Genomic DNA, 25,448 nt, shown 5'->3' on the forward strand with positions numbered 1-25,448 from the left:
ATGCACAAAAGGTGAAGAGGTTGTCCCTAATTTGATCATTTATGATATCAACTGGGGAGTTAATAACTTCGCCTAAATAACCGGATTGCAAAATATAGAAATACTTTGAAAGAAATCTCATGTTCCCTGGAAAAGCCTACCTTTCAGAAAAAGTAGCTCTCAGAAAATGAATAGGGGAAAAATAAGCAAGAACTACTGTTAAATAGCTTTTTATATTCGTGTACTATTTTAATATAATTGTAACACTTCAAACATTTGAACACTTCCCTGGAAATCAGAGTGTCTTAAAGATAGAATAAGCAGTCTGCAAAGAGAGACTACCAAATGCCAAGTCCATAATATTTTTTTTCTTGGTATAACAAACACTTTTAGGTAGAATTCAAGAGCAGATGAAGTGTTCAGACTTGTTTTCTATGTACAAAACATTGAGGCTGCCTCCTGCAAGCCAGGCCATAGGGTCAGATCTGTCTGTAACGTACTGAGATCCTCCATCATTTCCATGCACACCGGACTGGGTGCATTGATAACTACTCTGTTATTGTCTCTCTTCCTTCCTTTCCTAGAGAAATGTCTTTGGTTCTCTTTTTTTTTTTTTTTCTGGTTTGCTTTCTGTTTGTTTTTTTGTTTTTTTTTTCTTAAAAAGGCAGCACAATCACTTTATTAAAAATACTACTTTATGCTACATTGGTTAATTCTGATTTGCCTGAGAAGACATTTGCTATTGTTTAGACATTCATCCAGTAAGATGATGGGAACACTTCTGACAGTGTTGAACAAAGAAAACTTGAACAAAGAATTAACCAAGTGATTTTCTAAAAATAATCTCAGAGATAATATTTATTGTTCTCTTTCCTTAATGTTGGCTCTTGGAAATTTACTTGGAATGAAAATAAAATAGTATTTTAGACTCAAAATAAGAGATTTTCTTTCTTCAAAATGAAAGTAGTAGCAATAGTCATACTACCAACAATATATAGTTACAATTGAAATTTCTAAATCTTAAAACCTATTTTTAATTCAGTATTTCATGCATTGTTTTAATGCTTTTACAACTTTAAACAGTTCTGAAAAAACCCCACATAATGAAAAAAGTAAACTTTTTCTGTTTTTTTAGGGATATAACATGTATTGAATGTAAACAGTCTAACAAGATTGAAAAGAAACACAGTGTACTACAAGACAGACCTAACACAAAGAGGTTTTTAATTTTGTTGTGTACTTTGTTCTTTGAGTTCATGATACATAACCCAAAATTTACTGCATTCTAACAATAACATTTTCCATTACAAAATCAAAGCAGTATCTTTTCTAGATTTAAAAGTTTTCCATGGTCTCACAAGTTTACAGATGAGCAATGCAGTCATTGTGTGAAAGAGTTTAAAAATATTATAATGTTCTGTCAGCTATAAAATTTTGGACCCATCAATGCTGACAAATTTGCACTGAAGATGAGTGTTCACAGGTAAAAAAAAGCATGTTTTCAAGACCTTTGGCCCCAAGCTGCTGCTTTTTCTCCATATGACTGTCAGAAAAAATGGGGGGAAAATTTTCAAAATTGCTCAAGAATACCAACTTGGTTTTTCCAGCCAGTTAAAAAAATATCAAAACTAAAACAAACAAACAAACAACCAAAAAAAAAAACTTAAGATGAAACTCCAGTAACAAATCAAGAACCCTTCCCTCCCTTTCCTAAACCAAAATTCTGTTACTGGTGTTTATTATCGCGTACTTGTATCATGGGGTCTCCTAACAGTAACTAAAAGACATATCAAACATCCTTCTTTTGAAACTGGGCCAACACAACCAAGCAAGATTATAAGAAATGTCAGTTCTGAAGACCAGATGTGATTGCTGGAAGAGCAGGGTTTTAAAAGGACTTCATAAAGATTGCTTACCCCATTAGTGGTATGCCATAGCATAGAAAATTCCAGGGCAGGAGAGTGGTGTGTGGAAAAAATAGTTTTATTTTCACTCTTGACATACTTAGTAGGGAAATTTAATCTCTAGCCAATGAGAAGGTCAATTTATTTATGTAAGGGAATTTATGTAAGGGAATTTTAATTTATGTAAGGGAAAAGCTTCTGTTTGTTTCAGGGCAAGATGCTCTTGAACTGTTTCTATAGTAAATTCATAGGTATTCTGAGAAAGACAAACTTGCTGTAAGAGAGCACATTTAAAACAAGACAAAGCCTCCTTTGCTGTAAGGTGATTGATGCTTTCTACTGATCTCACGTTTATTTGGTATATGCTAATTCTTTATATCAAAGACACATCTTTTAGACTAGGTTCAGAAGCGTTGGCAAGATGAAAAATACTAACACAAGCTTTTTCGACAGTTCAGTAACTGCTTAAGATTATTAAACAAAACCCCCACAGTTTCTCAGTCGATTATATAGGGTTATATGAGGTGCAGCTACCAGACGTTATTTTAGACTGCACTTCACTCACCTTGACTAACCAGTCCTCTTTTTCAAAGAGAAATGTAGAGAAAAATTTTTTAAACTTCAAACGATTCTACAGCACTTCCAGCATTTTACTCCTTCAAAAGTCATGGTTCATTTTAAGAAGATATACCAGATTTCTGTCTCTTTTAATCACCTTGTTTCTATTATAGGATAATGGTAGTCCATCTTCCAAAGGCAGTGATGCTGTTCTCTCTTTGGTCTCCCAGTGCAACATTTCTGGCCTCCTGACAGATGATTCAAGAGGTCCTGCTTGGTTGTTCGTACTGTCACAGCATTTGACTGAGCCATGCAGCCTTGAGATCAATACCAGACCTGGTAGCTGGCAGGGAGATCTCAAAGAATTTTAATTGCTCTTTTGAAAATGCCTCAAAACTTCATAACTAGACTGTCTTGGCAGAATCTTTAAAGTGCCACAGTTTTCAGATGTGAAAGTGTTAGCTTGTTTTTCCCTCTCCTTCAGTAGCTTTTTTGTGAATCAGAGCACATCCACTTACTAGCTGGTTGCCATTAGCAGGAAACAATCACCCTAAAACAGATAGCATACAGACTTTACCTTATTTTTGAGTCTCCCTTCTTGTCTCTGAATGACAGAGTTTACACAGGGGAATGTCTTTCAGAAGACAAAACTTCAGTGGTATAGAAATAGGAATGGACTGGGTGTTGCTGTCACCTGTGATTGTACAAAGCGTCTTGAAATTGTTTGTCTTCCCTTAAACCAAGCTAAGTGCCAAAGGAGCCAAGGTGATAGAATATGACAGAGAATAAATTAATTATATTTACTATTTACCCACTTTTTTAAAAAAATTCTGTTGCTTTTATCCATTTGAAAGAATCACAGCTTTGTAAAGTACTTTCAGATACTTTGCTCTATGCCACTGAATTTATTTTTTTTTAGTTCTGTAAATCAGAGAAAAAGTTACAAGGAAGTCCATGCTGGAAGAGGGCAGCCACATTCCTTTATGCCATAAAAGGATTTTGCAAGACCAAGGTCAACCAGGTAAAGAGGAAGCTGGAAAAAATATGTAAACTGTTTAAAAGCAAAGTTAAAGAGCAGCCAATGGGAATAATTTTTGAAGGAGCATTGACTTTTCCATTGTCTAAATAGCTGAGTTGTAGCTCAGTTTTAAGTTATTTGATTAATTCTGGGAGATGATCAAATTTCATGGTCTGTCCTAAGTAGGAAGGCAGAATAAATCGTTATCTTTTGACTATGAAATTCTGTTAATTCTTTAAGGAATCCAAGTCACACCTGAATCTTTGAAGCTTTTAGGTTTCAAAAAAAATGAACCAAGGTGTTCATGTTTCTGGATATCTGAAACACAACACCTGGAAACACTTGTTTCCTTCTAGCAGTCTCCTGACATCTCTGTTTTGGCACTCATACTCTTTCTCCACTTCCAGTCAAGAGACATAGAGGAACAACATCTTCTAATCACATACAGCTCTTCCTTTACCACTTCTAGTAGGAGGCTTTTTTTTTTTTTTACCAGCTTTGATTTCCATTTAAATGCACTTTTAAATCATAATGTGATAAATCTTTCAGTGATTAAATTACTCTTTATCCAATGTTACAGTTGTGAGTGGGCAGGTGACAGCTACAGTCTGTATTTTCCTTGAAGTAATTTCAGCATAACTCGAGGGGATATTTGAGAAGGTATGTTAAGAATATTTTCTTCATGGTGAAAAAGTTTTATGTACATTAGCCTACTGCCCAAAATCGCAGATGGAGAAGACTGTATATTGCACATTCACATTAGATTCAGAGGGACTATACATCCTGATGTTTAACTTCCATGCCAAGCAATAAAGGTAGAAAAACTTTCAAGAGAGTCACAGTTTTATATTAGGGAGATAGTTCTGTTCTCTAGATTAAAATAACTGAAAATAATAAAACCTATTTTGAATTCCCAGTCAATATTCTACTTAATGTCAAACTGAGAAGAAACTCTTCCCAAGATTTTTTCCTTCAAACTTTTTTTTAAGCCACATTCAGTAGATAAAAGCTGGGGAAAGAAATAAAAAAAATAACCCCAGAGAAGTTAAATCAGCATGGCATTGCTATTTGCTCATTTTTCTTCATGCCACCTGCAATACCCAGGTTGATCTCAGTAGAACTGAGAAGGCTCATTTTTGAAAACCACACATTTCTTCACTGTCGCTCTATCTGATAAATCATGATGTCCAAACCAGAATACATGTCTTATTTTTTAATTTTGAGAGAGACAGGTATCTTCTACATTGCGAAGCAATGGAACTACTCAGAAAACACAAATTAACACTTTCAATTTCTTGATTTTTTACCTTTTCTTCCCACTTGGTGTTGCTCAAGACTGGACAAGACGGATCCATGGAAACACGGCTTGGATGAGCAGAACTTTATTGGACTGTCCCAGAATGAACCAAACCCACATACATCAACTGCTGCATGTATTCGTATTCCTTCAGAAAGTGTAAAATAGCTTTTAAATGGGAGCCTCCCTTATATTTCGTAAACATTACTTTAGTGAGGGAATTTCATGCTGTACTGCAATAGGATTACTGTCAGACTTGGCAAAACAGAACACTTCTAGCTAATATGTAAGTATCAACACCTCTTTCACTATCTGTATGCTGGAAATACACATCCATGATCTTTTAGTGTCTAGTTCAATTTTAGTTCTTTTTTCTAATTTTTCTTACTATAGAAGGATAAAATCTTTGGGGGTTTCTTATGATTCTGAAGAATGGAAAAGAAAAATCCACCTCCTATTCTTCAGCACAAAAAAAAGCATGGACCAGGGCAGCCTTGAAGCCAGAGACTTTCCATACAACAGTTACCACTTTACTTCTCAGCAGTTTCCAACATAACTGATTAGCTGCAGCTCTCAACTGCAACAGTAGGCACAAAAAGGTTAAGGCAAGCTCATACCTGTAAAACAGGAAAGAAAAACACAGCAGGGCAAGACTGCTGAATTTAAAAATCAAATTTAGACTCAGAATTCAACATCAAAATTAGGCAAGAGATATGGGACTATTACAAAATTAAAGAAACCTCACAGAGAAAAGTTTAGGATACTTTATATTTAAAGTGAAGCAGCTTAACAGAATCAAATTTCATTGCTTACAAAAGGAAAATTATTTTGAAGAGGTATTTTCAAGATTCAGATTTAAGGCTCAATAAGAACAGTGTCTTTGGAAAGGCCAAAGCTGGTAGTCAAGAAAATTTATGACAACATATATTTATCAGAAGATATTTTATTGACAACAAATATAAAATTGTTGCTCTCATTCCCTGATGTTTTATTTTAAAGATAAAGCTTTTCCTTCCCCACTTTTACAGACTTGTAAATAAAGCATTGTAAAAAACTAAAACAAAAAAAATTGCAATAATAAATTAAGAAAAAGAAAATGTGAGAAGGAGGAGGAGGAGGAGGAGAAATGCCTGGCCCATCAAGGAGAAAATGCATTAGAAGCAATAGAAAAGTTACGCAATAGAATTGAAGTATCATATAATGTTCTCCTTCCAAGATAACTTTGGGGGTTTCGCACATGAAATGAAATAGCAGCAAAGAAAAAGGGTAAGTACAAGTGCATTTGCATCCCACTGGAACTTGTTCTTTTTAACCAAAACAGTAGTACTCATCAGAATCAATTTTGGGATGCTTATGCAGAGATTGTGAGTCCTCCATGACAGAAGAATCACTGAACTTGTCCATATCTGAAGGGGTTTGGTGACCAGGGACATCATCCACTAAGGTATCCAAATAACTCCCCACTGATATTCCATCCAGTCCATCACTACAGTCTTGTAAACTGTTACAGCTGCCATGGAGGGATGTCTCCTGACTTTCCAGCAAGCTGCACAGGCTGCCACTCAAACTGCTGCCTCGGCTGGCAATGGCTTTCTCTTCAATCATCCACTTGATTGATTCAATACTTTCATTGATGATGAGGAGCTGGCGCATGAGCTTCACATCAGTGGCTCGGAGATTAACCTACAAAGCAAAAGTGATTACAAAAATTAGTCTTTTCATAAGCAAGCCAAAGAGCCGGCTGGAGGCAATGAATGGGTTAAAAGAAAACACAAAAAAATCCAGCTTTCATATCTAGCACAAGTCTATTTCCATAACCAGTTAAAAAGCCCACAAACAAACCTCCAAAGAATAGCTATATTTTCAGTGGTGGTCGGGGAACCTGATCAGCCTACCTAAGCAGTCCATTAAGAGGAATGCTAGTCAATGACAAGACTTGCACACATATTGGAACAACGCTATTTAGATGAGAAACACAGCTGCTATGACAACTCCCGGGGACAGCTTTTCTCTAATCAGAGAAGGAAGATACAAAGCCATTTCTATTTACAATTACGCTAAGCTACTTAGAGCTACAGACAGCTAGGCATTCACCCCAAGTTATCCTTATTACAGCTACTCGGGTGACCTAAAATTTTCAGTTGTGCATATTTGGAAAAAAACTTGTGAATCTTTAACTTTTACTCACACTACTTCTGAGTGGACATTAAAATCTGCCATGTAAGTGTCTGAGAGTTGAAGTATTGAACTTATTAAACCTGTAAATTTCAGGTATTTAAACTCATATTAGGTGAAGGTGATGAGTTCAGAGTCAACTACTTATTATAGATATGGAGCAACCATTTCCAGTAACTAACTAAATAAAAAGTGGACATTACAAAAAAACTCCTACAGAAAGTGTTAATGGTCATGCACAGTGGAATATTACAATGTTGCATTTCACAGATACAGAGTTAACCATGTTTTCCTTAACAGGTAAACTATATAAGCCACTTTACAAGTCACATCAGATGAAAACTAAAGGTTAGACCTAAGATTCATATTATTACTTCTTTCTCTTGATCTGAAACATCATAAGTATTGGAAAAAAATAATCTGTGACACTGTCTTATGTGTCATATTGGGAATTTGAAAGTCTTCACTCAGCTGTGAAATAAAAAACCAAGTAAAATCCATTACATGAGACAACAGATGTTTTATGCAATTCTCTGAGTCCACAATTGTTGTACAGAAAAATAGCACCTGTATTGTTCATACACAATGGACTGGAACAGAATCAGTATTCTCAGGAAGCAAAGACTATATCTTGTTTTGCTAAGAGTGTAGTCTGAACACGATTCTTTCCATACTCAAATGCCATCTTCTCTGTGCCCCAAATTACACTGACCTGGTGCAGTTGCTCAAAAATTATTTTAATGCGTTTCTATTATCTTAGATACTGCAGAAGATTGTAGTGGTCCAGATGGGATGCTTCCTAGCAGCTGGTATGGTGTTGTGCTCTGTATCTGTGACCAAACCAGTGTTGGTAGCACCCCAGTGTTTCAGCTCTTGCTTAGCAGTGAGTGCAGTCAAAGCCTTTCCTGTCTTTCAGTCTGCATCCTCAGGGAGTAGACCGGGTAGACTGAGAAAGATGTTTGGAGTTGACAGAGATGGTACAGTTGACCAGAATACACCAAAGGGATATTCCTTACCCAGGAATGTTGTGCCCAGGAGTAAAACCCATGCATTTGATCTTTCCTATAGAGATGTTGCATGGAGGCTGGCTTGGTCTGGTGGTGGGAGATGGTGTGTCACTGACTTTGCAACATTTGTTCATTTTATTTATTTCCTTCATTTTTTAAACTTTCTTTACTACAATCCAAGTTTTTCTTACTTTTGTTCCTCTAATTCCCTCCCCTGAACCCACTGGAAGACAAGCAGGGAGGAGTGAGCAGCTGGTGGGTACTTAGATACTGGTCAGGGACAACCCAATGCAAAGACATTTCAAGCTCTGCCAGTAACAGACTGCCTCTGTAACTGTGCTATGTATTCCCAGCCTCCTCCCCCAGTCCCCAGAATGACTTCTGCGTTATTCTCAATCCTGTATCACAAGATTTAACACAGCTAACCTGGTACGGTGCAAAATAGCTTTACCTACCATTCACAGTTTTAACAATACTGCCCATCTATCATTGTTTCAGAGGTGAGGTTATGAAAACAGATTGACCATTTTGTAGTTCTCCCGCTCAAGCCAATTCCTTTACTCTTACCAATAAATCATTATAAACCATTCGCTTGGCAACTAGGCTGTCATGAAAGCAATAAACTACCCAACTACTCAAAAGCTACTACAGACTTCAGCAACTTGCTGAATGTAAACATGCTTGGAGACAAGTTTCGCAAAAGGCTGATTAAGGAAATGTTTAACAGAACTAGCATCAGTATGACTCAAAACAAAACAGTCCCTTTTGGATAAAGTAGACATCTCATACATTTCAGATTCAGTTCACAGGAGATAATTTTTTGCTCTAAATACACCCAACAGCTTCAGCATTTTTGTGGAACAGCCTTACTGGAAGCAATTCTTTGCATTCCTGAGTACTAGAGTCGTCCTCCTCCTGGCTACGATGTCATTCCAAGTCTCCCATACCAAGAGTGTGCTTTTCCTAAAGCAAATATTAAAAAGTAGTTTAACAAGTGTCATCTTTCTTTAACATGGGTTACTTCATCCCCTGCTTGATAACACAAAATGTCAAAATTATATTTTTGCCCCTTATCTGCTTTAGCACAGACACAATCACATTAGTTTTTACTCACTTATGTAGCTGCAACCCATTTATCTTGCAAGTTGTTAGAGTAAACAAGTCAGTCCAAGATGGTCCAGCTAACAGGACTAAACACAATAAAATCTCACCATGCTTGACTGCTCCACTTGTTTTGCACAATAACAGGTGAATTTCACTAAACAGTGAAATACACTAAACAGTGTATCACAGCTAATACACGAATTTCAGAACAGTTTTTACAGCTGTCCTTTGAGTTAAAGGTAGAGCACAGGACCACCATGGGAAGGTGTGTGTTATTATGGATCAGCCCTCAGCAAAAAGTTATGGTGTATAAAGGAAACGATTTGTGATGAAAATGATGAAAAACTAAGTTCTTGTTACAGGCTAAAGTTTATACATTTTTGCTCAGTTTGTATATTTGCAATAGTGCTAATCACAGGAAGGATAATAAATGTTTAACATTAAGAGCTAGTCACAGCAAGAGAAAATAACGAAATTAAAGTAACAGCATCTTTCAAGTAACACAGTCTGGTTCCATAGGTGAACAGATTAGCATTCAGACAGAATCAGATCTTCAGTCTGGAAGGAAGAACTGGACTAAACACCTGTCTGTGCCTTCCTCTCATACTTCTTGTTCTAACAAGATATTTCTGCCTTGTTTCCATAATAATATGTACAACACTGTCATAACTTATTAAAGAGAATTTATGTATATATAAACATAAATACAAGGGCTTTTGTGTACAAATATATGCAGAGAGATACACAAATATTCATACTATTTTTATATATAATTCACTGCTTTTAAGAAAGGATTTGACTAGGTTATTGCTTTTAGAATAAAACTCTTAATAACCAGGGCTGTAACAAAGACAATTATAGCTTCCTGGCAACCACCCATACTACTGCACTGGCTGTCCCTAGCCTGGTCACTCAGCGTTTGGATCAAAGTCCATGAGCAAAAGGAAAAGAAGTGAGTGAACCTAGATAATAAGGTATTTCCTTCAAGGTAAGTCTTTTAGCCACACCACAGCAAAATAAGTCCTTACAAGACACAAAATCTTATACTTACAAGTTAATGGATTCAGGGAACTATTTAAATCACCCAGATCAGAAGCTCTGCTCTGCAAAGGATCCCAAGCAGGACTCAAATATTGATCTAGGGCTGGCTTGTATGGAATTTGTGCTCTAAAACAGCTTGAGTTTGGACACAAATTCCACCATAAGTGGACGTGGATGGAAACACTAGCAAACTACAATACTCCAGGGAAAGCCCCTCAAAAGGTTCAGCACCTGGGAAGTCTTGCAGAACATAACGAGTGTGGAGAGGTTAGAAGAAATGGGCACTGCAGCCAGCCCATGGTAATGTTAAACACTACCATACCCATCTCTATCACACTTTTTACAAACAATTTCAAACCAGCAGAACTTTTCTATATCAAAAAGGTGTGTATGACTACTGGTTCATGAGTATTAATGCTACTGTTGTTTCTATTTTCTAGGATGTGTCAGAGACAGTTTTCCACTTTCCTATTCAATTTCTTCTTTCCTCTATCATTCAGGACGAAGAGCTTGCCAGGGATGCCTACCTCCCCTTTCTTTTTTTTAAAAGGGAGATTACCTGAACATCCCATGGAATAGTAAACTCCATGAACTAATTTGAGACGCAATTAAAAAAAAATCTAATAATCAATGTCCAAATAATTATTTGTATTGCATTCTGATAAGTCTCTTTCTTCAAAAAAGCTAACCTTATTCCACTTTCTCCTGGTGCTACTTTTGCTATGACAAACACTGAATAACAACTTTTCAAGTAACTAAGGAAATTAATTTATAAGGAGAAAGATAAAGGTGTGGAAAATAAAACAGTGGTTGGCAATATTGAACTATTAAAGTACTATCAAGACACAAATACAGTAAAAAGATATATAAGGATAAAAAACTCACCAATAAAACCTCATTGACTAATTCTCTAAGAGAATAAGGATAAAAAACTCACCAATAAAACCTCATTGACTAATTCCCTAAGAGAATACACATTAAAATACTGTAAGCAACTTATTCAAAGTCCAAAATGCAGAATACGTGAATTCAAGCTTTTTTTAACTGGAGTCACCAAGCTAACATATTTTCAACAGGGATAAATCTGGTGACATGCACAGGCCTTGTTTATTAAGGCATCACCATAAAGCATGAAGCATGCCATTTGAAGGTGAGCTAGCTCAAAGGGATACTACAACAGCTTCCCAACACCACTGAGTAAAAGAGATGCTCTTTTCTTTTTCCATTTAACATGTTTAAAATAAAATAAAACCACTAATAACAGATAATGTCTGCTCCTTTAACACACAGGATGATTAACAGTCTGCACAGGAGCTACATCCTATTTAAATTAAAACATGTGCATGTGCATGTCTTTAAACTTCTTGCCTGCTTCTAAATTGTCCCACTGATGCAAGGTATTTGCTTTGGTTTCTTCATATAATTATGCTGCTTTAGGCAATGGTATTTCAGGATCAAGATGAAAAAATTAGAATGCCTAGGCTGACTTCAGAATTTGAACATAATCTTCAGCATCTCCTGTTAAAAATGCAGGGAGTTTTATGTGACAGGGAGTAAGAACATAAGTTTACTGTCATTAACTGGAAGGGCTCATATATGCACAGGTGGAACACTAACTGCTTGTGGGAATGCACCACATGCATTCCACAGAAAAGCCAGCTAACTTTGGTTAATTCAGACACCACAATAATTCATGCTAACCCAACCAACCTGACTGAAACTGTACATGAGCTCTCTCAAACCTATGGAGATGGGGACCAAAGCCTGGCAGAGATGAGACTGTCAGAGTCAAGATAGGTGCTGCAATGTTCATCATTATGCTATGTGTCTCTGACTGTGATTTACCTCACACGGATTTAGCTAAATTTAATTTCAGTCAACAGTGATAAATGTAGATCAACAGCTTTTTCTGCAGCTGATTTCTTTCAGCATGGACTTGTGTTGTAATGTATTGCTGTATCATTTTCCCATTTATTTTCTCCTGGTTTTCAGGTTTGTGGTAAGCTTCAGACAATGAGGGAGCACATACAAAAGCTACATATATGTAAAAAGCTAAATTTATGTGATCAATTGTTGATTTGTAGTTATAGTTTGCTGATCTACTTTCCTTCTGCAAAGTGAGTAACTTACACTGACCTTTCTCAGCTGTAGTTCCATAATGAATCACAATAAAAATATTGTGGCAGACTACAGAAGCAGTTTTGATCACTTAATTTTTGACTTCTTTTTCACGAGATGGATTATACTCTTGCATCTCTTGAAGACTCCAAAATTGTTAAAACCCTCATATCAGATTTTTAGGTAGCATTCATTACAATCACTGAACTCCCAACTGCTCATAAAGCCAGCAGTCAAGTTTTCAGTTTCTGTCTGAACCCTTTGCTACTATAAACAGAAGCTCCAGCATAGCTCTTGTCCTGTTTCAAGCTGCTGCATTTTCACTGCAATCCTTCACCAAGTCCTTACAATAAATATTTCTGCAGGTCCTTCCGTAAAATTTGGCAGTCACGTAACACAGTTTTGAGAGTAGCCATTTTTAACTAGGAAGGAGAACGAGAGACCTTTTGATTCCACATCAGCCACAAAAGGATTCTCCTCTAAGGAGAGCTTACCAACCCATTAGCTAAAGCAAGCAAGCAGGCAGGTCAGGTCTGAGCCACTACCAGAACAAGGCAGGAGAATACACCAGAATAATTAGGAAGCAGAGCAGCTTCATGAGGCAGCAAGTTAGTTCAGTAGGCAATGAGAGTAAATAACCCAATGAGCAGGTTCCAAGGACATTTCTTGCGAATATATGAACAAAATATTATGCTAACATGTTTATCATCTGATACAGGAAATTACAGTATTGTTGATTTACATTTATCTTATAACACCCTATTTTAATATTTTAATTATATGCATACTAATTGATTTCCCTTATACTTAACAGGAAAATTTATACAAGCAAGTTGTGCAATTGTTTAGTCATACTATCTATGGAAAAAAAAGGTGAATCTCAAGGCCATTTTCCACTGCCTTGAAATATGCATGGTCCTTGTCTGGGGATTGTGTGTGGGCAGCCTGCCAAGTGCATTAATACCTTTGATAATAAAATATGAATGATTTGGATAACTCATTTGCTCAGTAGGGTACATTTTTTTCTTTTAACATTGTACTGTTTGAGGTATCTTGTAAGTTTAAATGCAATAAAAAATTCCCAGGGTGGGAAGTATATTTTTGTTAGTTTTAGTTTTTTATTTTATTGTGAAAAGAAAGAAATTATTTAAATATCTCCTAAGCGGATACGACAACGTCAGAAGGAAACATGATGTACAACTGAGAGAAAGTAGAAGAAAAAAAAAGGTAACTCATTAAGTCCTTATTTCCTTACCTCCTGTTCAAATAAAACTTAAGTTAAATAAGGTCTTTCAATATGGAGTACCATTGAATTTGGAGAGAGAAACATCCAGTCTCAGAAGGATGAATAGAAAGGGAAAATAAGTTTATTTGAATTAACATGAAAGGGAGCAGGGAGAAAGTGTAGGGGTTGGAGGAGAGGAAAACTTCTAATGCTGCTGGAAGGTTTTACTGAATGCTTCCAAATATCTCATAAAAGCATCATCTGACCTTAGAAATGTATCAACTATGACAAAGGTGAAAATGTGCAGAACAATCCATAATATGGACCCACATTTGTTGACAGACAAGATAACACCACTGCAAACATTCAGGTCAATATGAATCCACATTTGTCTGTGGGTGTCAGAAAATGTTACAGCAGATGGACCATCACAGCATCATTGTAAAGTGTTCAGGACACCAGCCACAACACAGGACTGTATGTGTCTTCCCACCAACATGAGACAGCACTGGAGCTCAGGAGCATATATGATTTTTTTTTTTAACTGGATTTTCCTCTGTGCCTTATTTATGCTTTTCTTAACTAAAACATTGTCTTAGAAACACTATGGAAGAAAAAGGAGAAAATACAACAACCACTCCATAACTGTTTATCCCTTTAAAATTAATTATTTTTAATACCGGCACTGTGCAAGTATACTCAAAAGCATATAACTAAAATGAAAATAAAATAGGTATATCTAAAGTCTGAAAATATTGCTTTTATGGAGATAACACCGAAGTTTAAAAACATTTTTAAATGTAAAAAACCCCCAAACCAAAACCCCCAAAAAACCAAGCCTACAAAAAACCTCACCAAACCACCCAACTTATTTCATTAAATCCAAACTGTGGCACAACAATATTAATACTGGAGAGAAATCTGAACTTTCTTGAAATTCAAGTCTGCTTTCACACCACTGGAGAGACACATAAAGTTAAAAAAACCCCTCAAATCTTCATCTGATTCTTCCAAGAATTCAAAATGGAATTCAGTTAAAAACAATTCTATGGTCCTGGAGATTGCGTATATCCTATTGAAAGAGTATTTTTAATCTAACAATCAAATCTTTAGTAAAGGCAACCTCCCATCCTATTTTCTGAAGGTTTATCTGGATAACAATAAAACAGAACTTCAAGACAGCTTTGTTATTACAAGTGATCACATGTGCTCTTAAAAAATGCTTTAAGCTGATCACTGGGAATGTTGATTAAAATAATTTAATCATTTCGATAATGATTAAAACATTATGAGAATTATGTTTCCATGCTAAATAATTTGAAACTTTTTGAATGAAGATTAATCAATATTTTATAAACTAAGGGGGTTTTGGTTTGTTTTCTTTATGTTTACTTCGTGAACTATTTGAAGTTCCAAGACTTTCAAATTCAGCTTCATTTTCCTTTTTAATCCAAATCTCCTCAGTGGTGCAATCACTACTCTAAAATATGGTTTCTACATAGTCTTTACAACTCTTTCTAAAAGTACTAGCAAGTTTGAGGTCTTTCAGACAAAATGAAGTTGCCTATTTTGAGTCTTTTTAACAAAAAAACTCTTTCAAACTTCCAGGTATCTGGAAAAAGTTAAGCAATTTAGCTCTTTCTCATTCACTAAGAAGGTATCAAACAGGTAGCAGCTAACCTGCATCTGCACCTAGAAGCAAACTAGAGGGTAGAACCATTTCTAGCAAGCTGAAATACTGAAATTGGCCAGCACAATGAGCCAAGCAGGCTGTTGAGAACTACACCAGCAGCAGGTTTGGAGCTCTTTTGGCTCAAAAAACCAGGAACCCCTTTTTTTCCTACAGAAGACACCACAGCAATTCATTCTGGAGGTCACAAGGCATGATTATCAATGTACATTAACAATTAAACAAAGACACATCCTATGCCTCTAGGCAAGGATGTGAGAAGGTACCAACAGTAATCACTCATGAACTGCAAACTTCAATGCAAAATTCTAGGTAACATTTTCTTTCCAAGTTATTTGAGCCCTTCTCTGATCAGTAACTATTATCCGCACCATCTACTGCAGTCCTCAGCTTCTCCTACATAACTCTAGCCCATGTCATATTGCTCTTTTTATACTTAAACCTGTTCTCAGCAATGATTTCTACACAGAAGAGTACTGGGGCATTGTGGTGTGATTCTAGCTCAGCAAAGAATCATAGCTATCAATGCAGCTATCAAAGGTATGAGTAGCTTGGGCAGAAATCAAGGTGATTGCTTACAGTTCTCATTTTTTCTTCTACTTGGGAAGTACTAGCTACTAAGCTAGTTAGAGAGCAGAAATAAGGTGCAAGACTTGCAAAACATGGCTAGGAAAAGACAAATATGGTCTTTGCGAATAATCAAGGGTGGCCTGGGAAATGAGATATTTAAGGAAAATACAGCAGGTTTGGACTAGAGAAGTTATGTTGTATTTGAAAAGGGCTGGTTACAGCTCTTCTGAAGTAATTTTGGTATTAAACTTCACCAGAGTACAAATTAATAAAAATGGAGAGACATTACAAAAGATTAAAGATCATAGAGTCACTTTGGTTGCATTTCCTTTCTTGTCTGAAATGGGTGGACTGATGCTCTACACTGGTGAATGCATAAGTAGCTTTATGAAGTTATCGTCACAGAAGGCTACCTCATCTGGCTATGGGCAAAACAGCAACCGTGTCTTCACTCCCCTGCTCCAGTCACAGCAACCAGTGCTGGGTGCTAACAAAGGAGGATGGAAATGCCATGGGCATTTGAAGAAAATCACTGCTGCTTTGGTATGCTAGTAGTACTACTCTTCTCTTGCAAAGAGGCTTTCTCCTCTGCTCCAGCAGGATTTACAGTTTTCTCCTACAAGCCCTGTAACACTAGAGCCCTGCCACAGAACACCACTTGAAACAAAAATATTTCAGTACACAATTCTGCCAAGACATGTGGACAAGCCATTAACAATCACAGTAGTTGAAATAGCCCTGTGAAGGCAAAATGCATTTAAAGTCACAGAACAGGAAAAGCCCTGTTTAAAAATTTTCATTCTGGCTTCGTATTTGCTCCTCTCAGAGCTGTATAGTTTTAAGAAAACTAGAAAAATAGTCCAAAGTTTACATTGACTCCTTGAATGATTTCTCCCAGCTGTGCAGACCCATCCAAATCCCATTTGTCAGGAAACCTTCCTGCCCATGGAAAGGATTCTTCAACATCCAAGTCAACATAAACCCCTTACATTACCATTGTGTTATCATTAAGCACTTATCTAAATTGGCATGGTTTGCCTTTGTGTAACAAAGAAAATGATCTGTATTTGCAGCTAAACTTAGAGAACAACTCCGCACTTTCAATGTGGCTGGAACAGGCCTTCTCCAGGCATTCTTGAAAATGTACATATTAATCTCACTCCAGGAAGAATGCTAGATATGCAGAATCAGAGAATCACAGAATAGATTGGGTTGAAAAGGACCTCTGAAGATCATCTAATGACACATCACTGCCATGGCAAGTTGCACAGGATTGAGTCCAGGCAGGTTTTAAAAATTTCCAGAGAGGCGGACTACACAACCTCTCCAGGCTGCCTGTTCCAGGGCTCAGTCACTCTCAAAATAAAAAAGCTTTTCCTTATATTTGCATGGAGCCTCCTGTGTTTCAGTTTGTGCCCATTGTCCCTTGTCCTGTCCCAGGGCACCACAGAAGACAGTCTGGTCCCACACTCTTGGCAAATGCCCATACAATATTTGTACACACTGATAAGATCCTTGTTCAGTTGTCTCTTCTGCAGGCTAATCTGGCCCAGCTCTCTCAGCCCTTCCTCATAAGAGATGATGCTCCAGTCCCCTACTTATCTTTATAGCCCTCTGCTGGACTAGCACTCCAGCAGTTTCTTGTCTTAAACTGGAAAGCCCAAAAAGCACTCCAGATGTGGCCTCACCAGAGCTGAGTAAAAGCAAGGTGTGTATGTAATTTCCACTGGTTTTCTGAAGAGAGAGCTAAACAATATAGATCCTGTTTTGCTTTACATAGAAATGCTTCATAGTTTCTTCCTTGGTGTCAGATTTGCTATTTTCTAGTAATTTATAATTATTGGAAGGATTAAGGTCTGAGTCTGAAGTTTTTAAACTAAAAAATCTTTTCAGCAAACACTAGATAGTAAGAGAGTAATCTCTAATGTTTGTTATATCTCATAAGCAAGTGTCTGAGTTAACAAAAGCAGTACAACAATCTCAAATACAACTTTTCTTTAAACCAGGAGAAATTCTGTAGAAAAAAATACAAAACAACAAAGCTATTCTACTTTTGTTTCTACCTTGGGGGAAAAATATTTGAGTGTGGGAACATCAGCACATTTGTTGCATTATAGTTCTTGGATGTGTTTCCTTCTGTACCTAGAGAGAGGTAGTTTTCATAGCCAAAGCAGAATGCAGTAAAATGGCTCTCCTTCTGGAAGCATTTTAGTCATGAATGCAGCTGATATCTAACAACAGTGAAGTAAATTACAAATTAAGCCAGTAAAGTGTTATAAAATCTGAAACCCCTAATAGTTAAATAGCAATTTACCATTGCTTTAAAGTCACTAAATGCTTTCACTTTCTCTGGCACTGCACCCAGCAGGGCCATACAGCATTGAGAGGTGTTTATTGTACAGCATGGCAAACGAAGCATTTGGATAACTTCTCTGGCAGCTTAGCTAGTTTGTGTTTACTGTTAATTAAGAAATGCGCCATACTGTTCTCTTGTATCTTAAAACCATAAGTATTAAGAAAGGCTAGGGTGGTGGGAAAAGACAAGGATTGGATTGCAGAGACCAGGGTTCCATTGTGTACCAGTGTGCTCTTCTGCATGTTTATGGAAGCTCTAGGCAAGGCTGCATATCCTGAAGAAATGGAGTAACTGAATTTATATACTTAAACATCTGACATATATGTACACACTCTAGTGTCCTTCCTTATCTTGCTCTGTGAAAGGAGAGAAACCTCCTTGAGAGCTACTGAAAAGAGGGGGATCCCCAGACACAATTTATTCCATGCACTCATCTGCAGGCAGGCACAAGAGGGACTCAGCACTGGAACACTGAAGAAGTGACGTCCAAAATAAATTATCATCCTAATATCCTTCCAGACTTGAAAAAGCTTAAATTATGTTGTTCATACTTTTCAAAGATGTAATATAAAAGGCTTACGGACCCTCTGGATGTATTTTGTTGTTTTGGTCACCCGCCAGGTTAGAGTTGCTTCCAGTTGCCTATTACAAACGCTTCCACCACAGGAAAACATTTATAATTAGATGCCACATTTATGAGAGTAAGGGCTGGTTAACAAAGGCTACGAATCTGTCTTCACAACAGAAAAGTTTCCCTCCTACTAGGAATCCATAATTTTATGATCAGAGTTCTTCATCTTTACAAACAGTAAACTGAGAACCATGTTTTAGAACTGCTTACATATAGGAAGTATAACCTCCATGTTTATAAATGCAGTTGAAATCCATGAGAGAAATTGCACTCAATTTAATTGAATTACAATTGCTTTTCAACAGCTCAGATCCCCTGTCTTTTTACTCCTGTAACTTTATCCTCATTTGCTTCTGATTTCAATATTCAGCCTATCTTCTAGGACATGGATGTAATGAAACACATAGAAAACAAACAAGTCCACTATGGAAAGTTTACAAGGTTGTGACTTTGAGGGTAGAGAACAAATAATCTTGTAACCCTTAAAACATGAACAGAAAATGTATTCTTTTTGTTTAACTATTTACCGTTAGGAAAAAGAAAGTATTGAAGAGTAGAAATGCACTTGTTGGCCATCACCTCTGCCTGATAGATGTATTTGGTACTGTGCATTTCAAGTTTTTCCTGCTCATATACAAAGGGTACTTTTAAATTACTGTTTTCGCAAGTAACCACACAAAAGAAGCATCCACACAAAATTATAATGATCAAAGGGCTGGAGAATCTGCCTTATGAGAAAAGACTGAAGGAGCTAGGTCTTTCTTCCCTAGTGAAGTTTTGGGAATAGGGGGATGACATTCCAGTAATTTGGGCTGATACAAAGAGGACCAGGAGAGTTAACGTTATTCCAGGTTACTTTTTTTCAGTGAAGACAATCAATCATGAGAACAACCTTCCCAGTTACATGGCTGGAGGTTTTTAAGATGCAATTGGACATGATGCTTGATAATCTCACCCAGACTCCTTTCCTTTGAAAGGTGAAACCAAATGGTCTTTGGAGGTCCCTTCACGGAACAGCCCTTCCACCCCAGGCTATTCTGTGAAAAGCCATGTTCTTCTGATGATTTCATCAGAAAGGTTATAATCTATTTGCTAGGAGTTACCATAAACCGTAAAACCCCATGCAGAAGGCGTTTAAGTATTCACATCTTTCCATTACAAATTGTCAGGAATCAGACTTCAAAAAGCAACTTCAATGATTCTTCTACTCTTGAAAAAGTAATCAGGAAGGACACATGAAAATGTAATACATATTCTCTGACAAAAAGGCTGGTCAAAATCTCACAGTACCTGGGCAGTCTAACTCGGAAGTCTTGACTGTAGTATCCCTGATACTGCTGTGAGTCACACATGAAAGAGATGAACACGTACTGAAGGATCTCACATGGATGCTGCTAGGACTCTTGGCCATGCAACAGCTAATAATGCAAGCATATATTCATCTGTACTTGCTGGGGACTTAAACCCTTCAGCAGCTGCTGCAGCTGAGTAAGAACAGACATAAGCACTGAGTACAATATGGAGATGTTCCACAATTCAAATCCTTCTGCCAGGCACTGAGTGAGATTTGTCAGTCAAAACATATGTTTAAATATATATTAATTTAAACAATCTAAGTCACCTCATCATTCCAGAGATGATCTGAAAAGATGGAAAACTTGGCAAAGTTCTAGTACTATAATTAGGTTGCAATTTTTCCTTATTAGACTTGATCATTTACCCTAAGAATCAATCTACAACTCCCTTTTAACATGAGTATCCTATTATCCCTGCCCATATCCATTATATGCAAAAATTACAAACTCTTCTACTACACCATGCAAATTGGAGGGTATGGAGAAAACTTGATAGCAAGATCCAGGATTACCACCTTTTTCAGTGAATTTCAGGAGGACTTGGGGAAACAAGTTAATTTCTATTTCTGTATGCCTTCTTTCTATTTCTAGGAGCCTCACTTCAGGGATTCACTGAATAGCTGCCTCTAAAAAAAAAAGGTTAATCAAACTCTCCTTCATAGGTTTGAGGCTTAGCCACTAGTAATTTTAAATTTAAGATTTTATCTTCAGTCATGTTTTTAAGCAAAAATTACAATTAATCTAATAGAAAACCAGCATTTGATACATAGCTTTGCATTGCTAACTAGGCACACTGAACCAGATCTTGGCTTCAGTTAAGACAACTGATGTTATCATACAAAACAGTGAATGTAGCAGCCTGTGCCTATAGCATGTGCTAAAGGGATATTTCAAGTCACAGTTGTTGACTTTTTAAAATCTGTTCTTTAAAGAAACCAATAAATGCAGACCCCACGTAACTGTGGATCTAATAAATCTAAGGAAATATGAAGTTGGTCACTCTTTAGAGCTGGTAGAATAAGGTTACAACAGCTCTTCCCTCCAACCTGTGCCTTCATTAGGGTGTTTGGGATGGTTAAAAAAAACAACCCAAAACCAACAAAAGAAAGCATCAAGAAAACAAAACAAACCATCAAAAACACCAAGACGGACTGCCAATGTAAAGATCACATTTGCCTTATTTCCAGTTTTGTCAGGGATCAATGTTAATTACCCTTTAAAAATAGTTATACTAAATTAGAGCTAGGAGAACAAAGGAGATGAAAACTCAACGAATGAGTTAGCATAGGAATATGCCTCTATTTCAAACAGCTTTAGCCTAAATCTGGCAGTTCAGCTTCTTGGAAACAGGATTGTTTCAATTACTTTATCCTTCAGTCTAAAAACTGCTGGACTCAGTATACCCAGTGTGATGTTCAGACTCACTAATACTTGAATCTCAACAGTGTTCACTGGAAGGAATCTCATTAAGAAGTCCCAGAACTGCCATCCACCCCTCACTTCTAAGATACAGCTTAGCTTTTCTGCCTGAAATATTTTCATTGAAAACATTTTTTTTATTATCGTATGCTATGCAGACTACACAGTGTTTAAATTTCTAGCTTGCAAAGAGCTATTAAACAGTTAATTTCAGAAAATTTTGAATTAAAAAGAAAAAATCCACCTACTCTCTTTCTTCGCGTGTTGAAGGAAATCTCCCTTTGAGTAACTCCAGAACTTGTGAAGGATAAATGAGGCTTTTGAAGTGGTCTCATTTCAGGCTGCAGTTAAGCCTCACAGAATATTTACTGCAATGAAGGTGTATGTGTTGAATGGTGACCTCAGGAGCATGGTGCACTACAAAAAAAGCTGTAGCACTGTGACAAATTTCATACTGAATCAAGGATCAGTTACAGGGAGGTATTCATTCCACCCTAGGTTTGACCAGAGCACAGTATTTTGACTCACACTTGCAATTATGTCTTGCTTCTCCTCTAACTTTACAGCCTTATAACTAAAAGGTTTTCAGGATCCAATGCAGTCTCCATCATGGCCTTCATGGGAAAACTGAGGGTAAGAACAGGGAAGCAAACCTGGCCAAGCAGGTCCGTATTTCAAGAAGGATACTCTGTGTGCTGTGTGTGTGATTCCAGCGACCATTAGTAAAATAAGAACCATTGTGAATAGCAAAAGGATCTGAAGCAGCAAGGGCAAGCCTCAAGACCTTTCCCCAGCAGATGGACAGTTGCCACATACATACACCCCACCCATCTGTCAGGTGCTGTAACTCACAGTCAAACCCAGTATTTCCAAGTCAAATACTGTCTTTTTATACATAAATAACCAGAAGAGCCTGAATAACCTTGTTTGTTACATGGTTACAAAAAGTTTCTCTCAACTCTGAAACAAGCAAGCAAAAAAAGCACAGATACGTCTATCCAAAATTCAGCAAGTGGGCTGTAGAAGCTGCCATCATAGTACAACCAAAAAAAGAAAGCTTAATGCATGACACTTGGTTTTCTAAACTTCCAGTCTTTTCCATTTTTTGCATCTGTTTACTACTGCACCAGCCATAGGCTACTTTTCTACATGTCCAAGACCTCCTATGCCTTGCAGCAAAGCCAAAGAACAATGTATTAGAAAGAGGTGTGAAACAGGAAGATAGAGGTTTGGGCTCCATTTTAGAAATCATGTGCAGTAAAAAAGAGGAAAAAAGGATAGATAGGAACAACGATTTTTACCTGATAATGTTCTTAAATTGATAAAATATGTGCAATGTCACAAAGAAAACTGCAGAGGGGAAAGTGACAGATTAAAAAGCTGGAGAAACCCTCAGGGTTGAGGAAAATCCTGAAGATGCTAGAGAGTAGAAGAAAAACTCAGGAAGGGCATTCACTTTCACACTTTGGATTACAGCAGACAGCTGGGAGCATAAAAAAAGATATAGACAGGGTAACAATACTTCACAAATAGTCATTATATTGGTGGTTTAATAGGCATATACAGACCAGAAGTCAACTGGGAAGAGGATTGTAACTTAACTGCCCTTACTTAGCATGAGAAATGAGGTCAGATATGAAAGTCAGTCAGCCAGCCATTGAAGTGAACAAGAGAGGTCAAGGCTTTTGGGACTTAAAACACGTTCATGCTCAGGGCAGGGAGGGGAGAAAAGAAACTGAATGGCAGGAGGAAGAAGAGGCAAAATTAAGACTGTGACATGAAATTTGCAAGTGTGAAGCAGGTGAAGAGACCAACTTGAAAGGAAAACGAGGTATGGGCAACTCACTCATGTCTGCCTTAATAGGCCTAGCTGTCTTGACACGTCTGAACAGTCATGCCAAGAACTCTGGCTACCTTATTTGCTTTTGGAGTCTGACATCCCATACAGTATAAGCTACCTGCAGGTCATTCTACAATCACTGTGCAAGCTTAAAATTAAAACAATAAGCATGAGATATGCTGACAGTGTGTTATGCAATGTCAGAACTGAAATTTTCTGTAATCATTACTCTAAAATCGCAGAATCACAGAACGGTTTCAGTTGGAAGGGACAATAAAGGTCATCTAGCTCCAACCTCTCTGCCATGGGTAGGGACACCTTCCAAGATACAAGGTTGCTCAAAGTCCCATCCAACAGGGCCTTGAGCACTGCCAGGGATGGAGTGCCCACAATTTCTCTGGGGAACCTGTTCCGCTGCCCCACTACCCTCTGAGCAAACAACTCCTTCCTAACATTGCTGCATCTACCCTCTTCCAGTTTAAAGCTGTTCCCCCCCATCCTACTCACTGTTGCCAAAAGTCCCTCTCTCTAGCTTTCCTGTTTGGCCCTGTTTAAGTACTGGAAGATGGCTAAAAGGCCTCCACAGAATACACTAACAGTTTGATTTGTGAAGGTCTCTTAACTCATATGAAACCATACGACAGTAACTGTGATTTATAAATTACACCACAAGATTAGCATTACCATCTTGGCTATTACCTCCCAGAATACCTATTCTCTTCCTCCTTTTGCCCAGCACTTACTCTTTAAAAATCCTTACAAACCCACACACCGTTTACTTATATATATATATATATATATATATATATACATATATATACACATATATACATATATATACATATATACATATATATATACCCCTATATGTAGCACTGTAGAGGGACTTACAGTATGGCATTATACTCGTTCCCATAGAATGAGATGGAAGTTTGCTGTAAATGGCTGAGTTCCAAGATTATTGCATAAAGTTATCTCAACACGTTGCCAGAAAAATCCCCATCGCAACATGATCAAATTTCATCCACCTTCAAATAAGCTTAGTGGCAGGAACTATGGAAAGGAACTGCAACTAAAAAGTGTCTTTTGGGAAGTCACATAATAATCACACCCTAATAAAAATGGAAGCTAACTGTGCACACATATCTGAAGTACCCTACATTGTCAAGATCGTATTTGCTCAGTGTTCATGGATCACTTGGCCACTTGCTTGCAAAGAGTTTTCTTTTGGACTGTCTTAGAGAAAACTAAGCCAGTGTTATGGCATCATTTTATGGTAAAATAAATTTATTGAGATGGTGACATATAAAGTAGGACAAGCACCTGCACTAACACAGCAAACAAGTCAGAAGATGTGAACTACATAGAGCACAGTCCCATCACAGACCACTGGCAAAAGAAAATATACCATTAAACCAAAGTATAAGTAGTTGATTTTTTCAAGAATTACTCTGCATCATCTGCAGTCTCTTTGGAACTAATTAAGTCTCCAAAGACTAAAGTCCAGTAGTCAAGTCCCTGAATTCCTGGCCAAATTTCCAGCCCAAAAATACCCTGTGTCTCTTTAGGTATTAGTCATCAGCAGGAAACAGGTGCAATGCAGAAAATGCACTTAAAACGACGGGAGATTATTGCATTATTTCGTTTATTGGTACTCCAGCTTTCAGTACTTCCAACGGGCTGACAAAGGAACAGAAGCCAACTGCGAGTCACTGGCGAGCAGCCCCGCTGCGAGGGAAGGAGCCGACAAGTGCCTCGCTCCACGCCGCACCGACGAGCGGCCCTCGCTGTCCCGGCCGGCGGCAGAGCCCTGGCTCCGGGATGGATGCGCGGCGCCCGCCGCGCCCCGGGACAGCAGCACCTCGTCCCGCGGCGGGCCGGCCTGCAGAGCGCAGTCCCGGCCCTGCCGAGGGGCCGGAGCCGCCGAGCGGGAGGCGGCCGTGCGGAAGGGCTGCGCCCGGCTACTCACCATCTCCTGCCTCAGGAGCTGAAGTTTCGTCTCCAGACGGGCCAGGGCGGCAGCGCGGCGGCGGCGAGGGGCCGCGGCGGCGGGGCGGGCCGGGAGCTCCTCCCCGCGCAGGGGCCGCGCCAGGCTCTCGGGCACTTTGCGCCCCAGCTTCTGCTCGACGTCGCGGAGGTCGGGCGGGGCGCCGGGCTCCAT

At 38.0% G+C, this 25,448-nt stretch overlaps 1 protein-coding gene across 1 annotated transcript; it reads right to left on the bottom strand.

The window, feature by feature from the left end:
• Window positions 1-5,683: 5,683 nt before the first annotated feature.
• Window positions 5,684-25,448, bottom strand: LURAP1L (leucine rich adaptor protein 1 like). Its single transcript, XM_085042624.1, has 2 exons — window positions 25,257-25,448; window positions 5,684-6,439 (listed from the first exon to the last, which is right to left on the bottom strand). The coding sequence occupies exons 1-2, from the start codon at window positions 25,446-25,448 to the stop codon at window positions 6,065-6,067; spliced, it is 567 nt and encodes a 188-aa protein (XP_084898750.1). The 3' UTR covers window positions 5,684-6,064.

This window comes from Lichenostomus cassidix, chromosome Z, assembly GCF_008360975.1.
Source record: "Lichenostomus cassidix isolate B80296 chromosome Z, HeHo_3.0, whole genome shotgun sequence".
NCBI lineage: Eukaryota > Metazoa > Chordata > Aves > Passeriformes > Meliphagidae > Lichenostomus > Lichenostomus cassidix.

Bases quoted from the DNA above. Each gene is read 5' to 3' on its own strand.
- LURAP1L (XM_085042624.1), bottom strand. From the start codon at position 25,448: ATGGAGCCCGGCGCCCCGCCCGACCTCCGCGACGTCGAGCAGAAGCTG. The intron at 6,440-25,256 runs GTGAGTAGCCGG...TTTGCTTTGTAG, and splicing joins AGCTCCTGAGGCAGGAGATG to GTTAATCTCCGAGCCACTGA.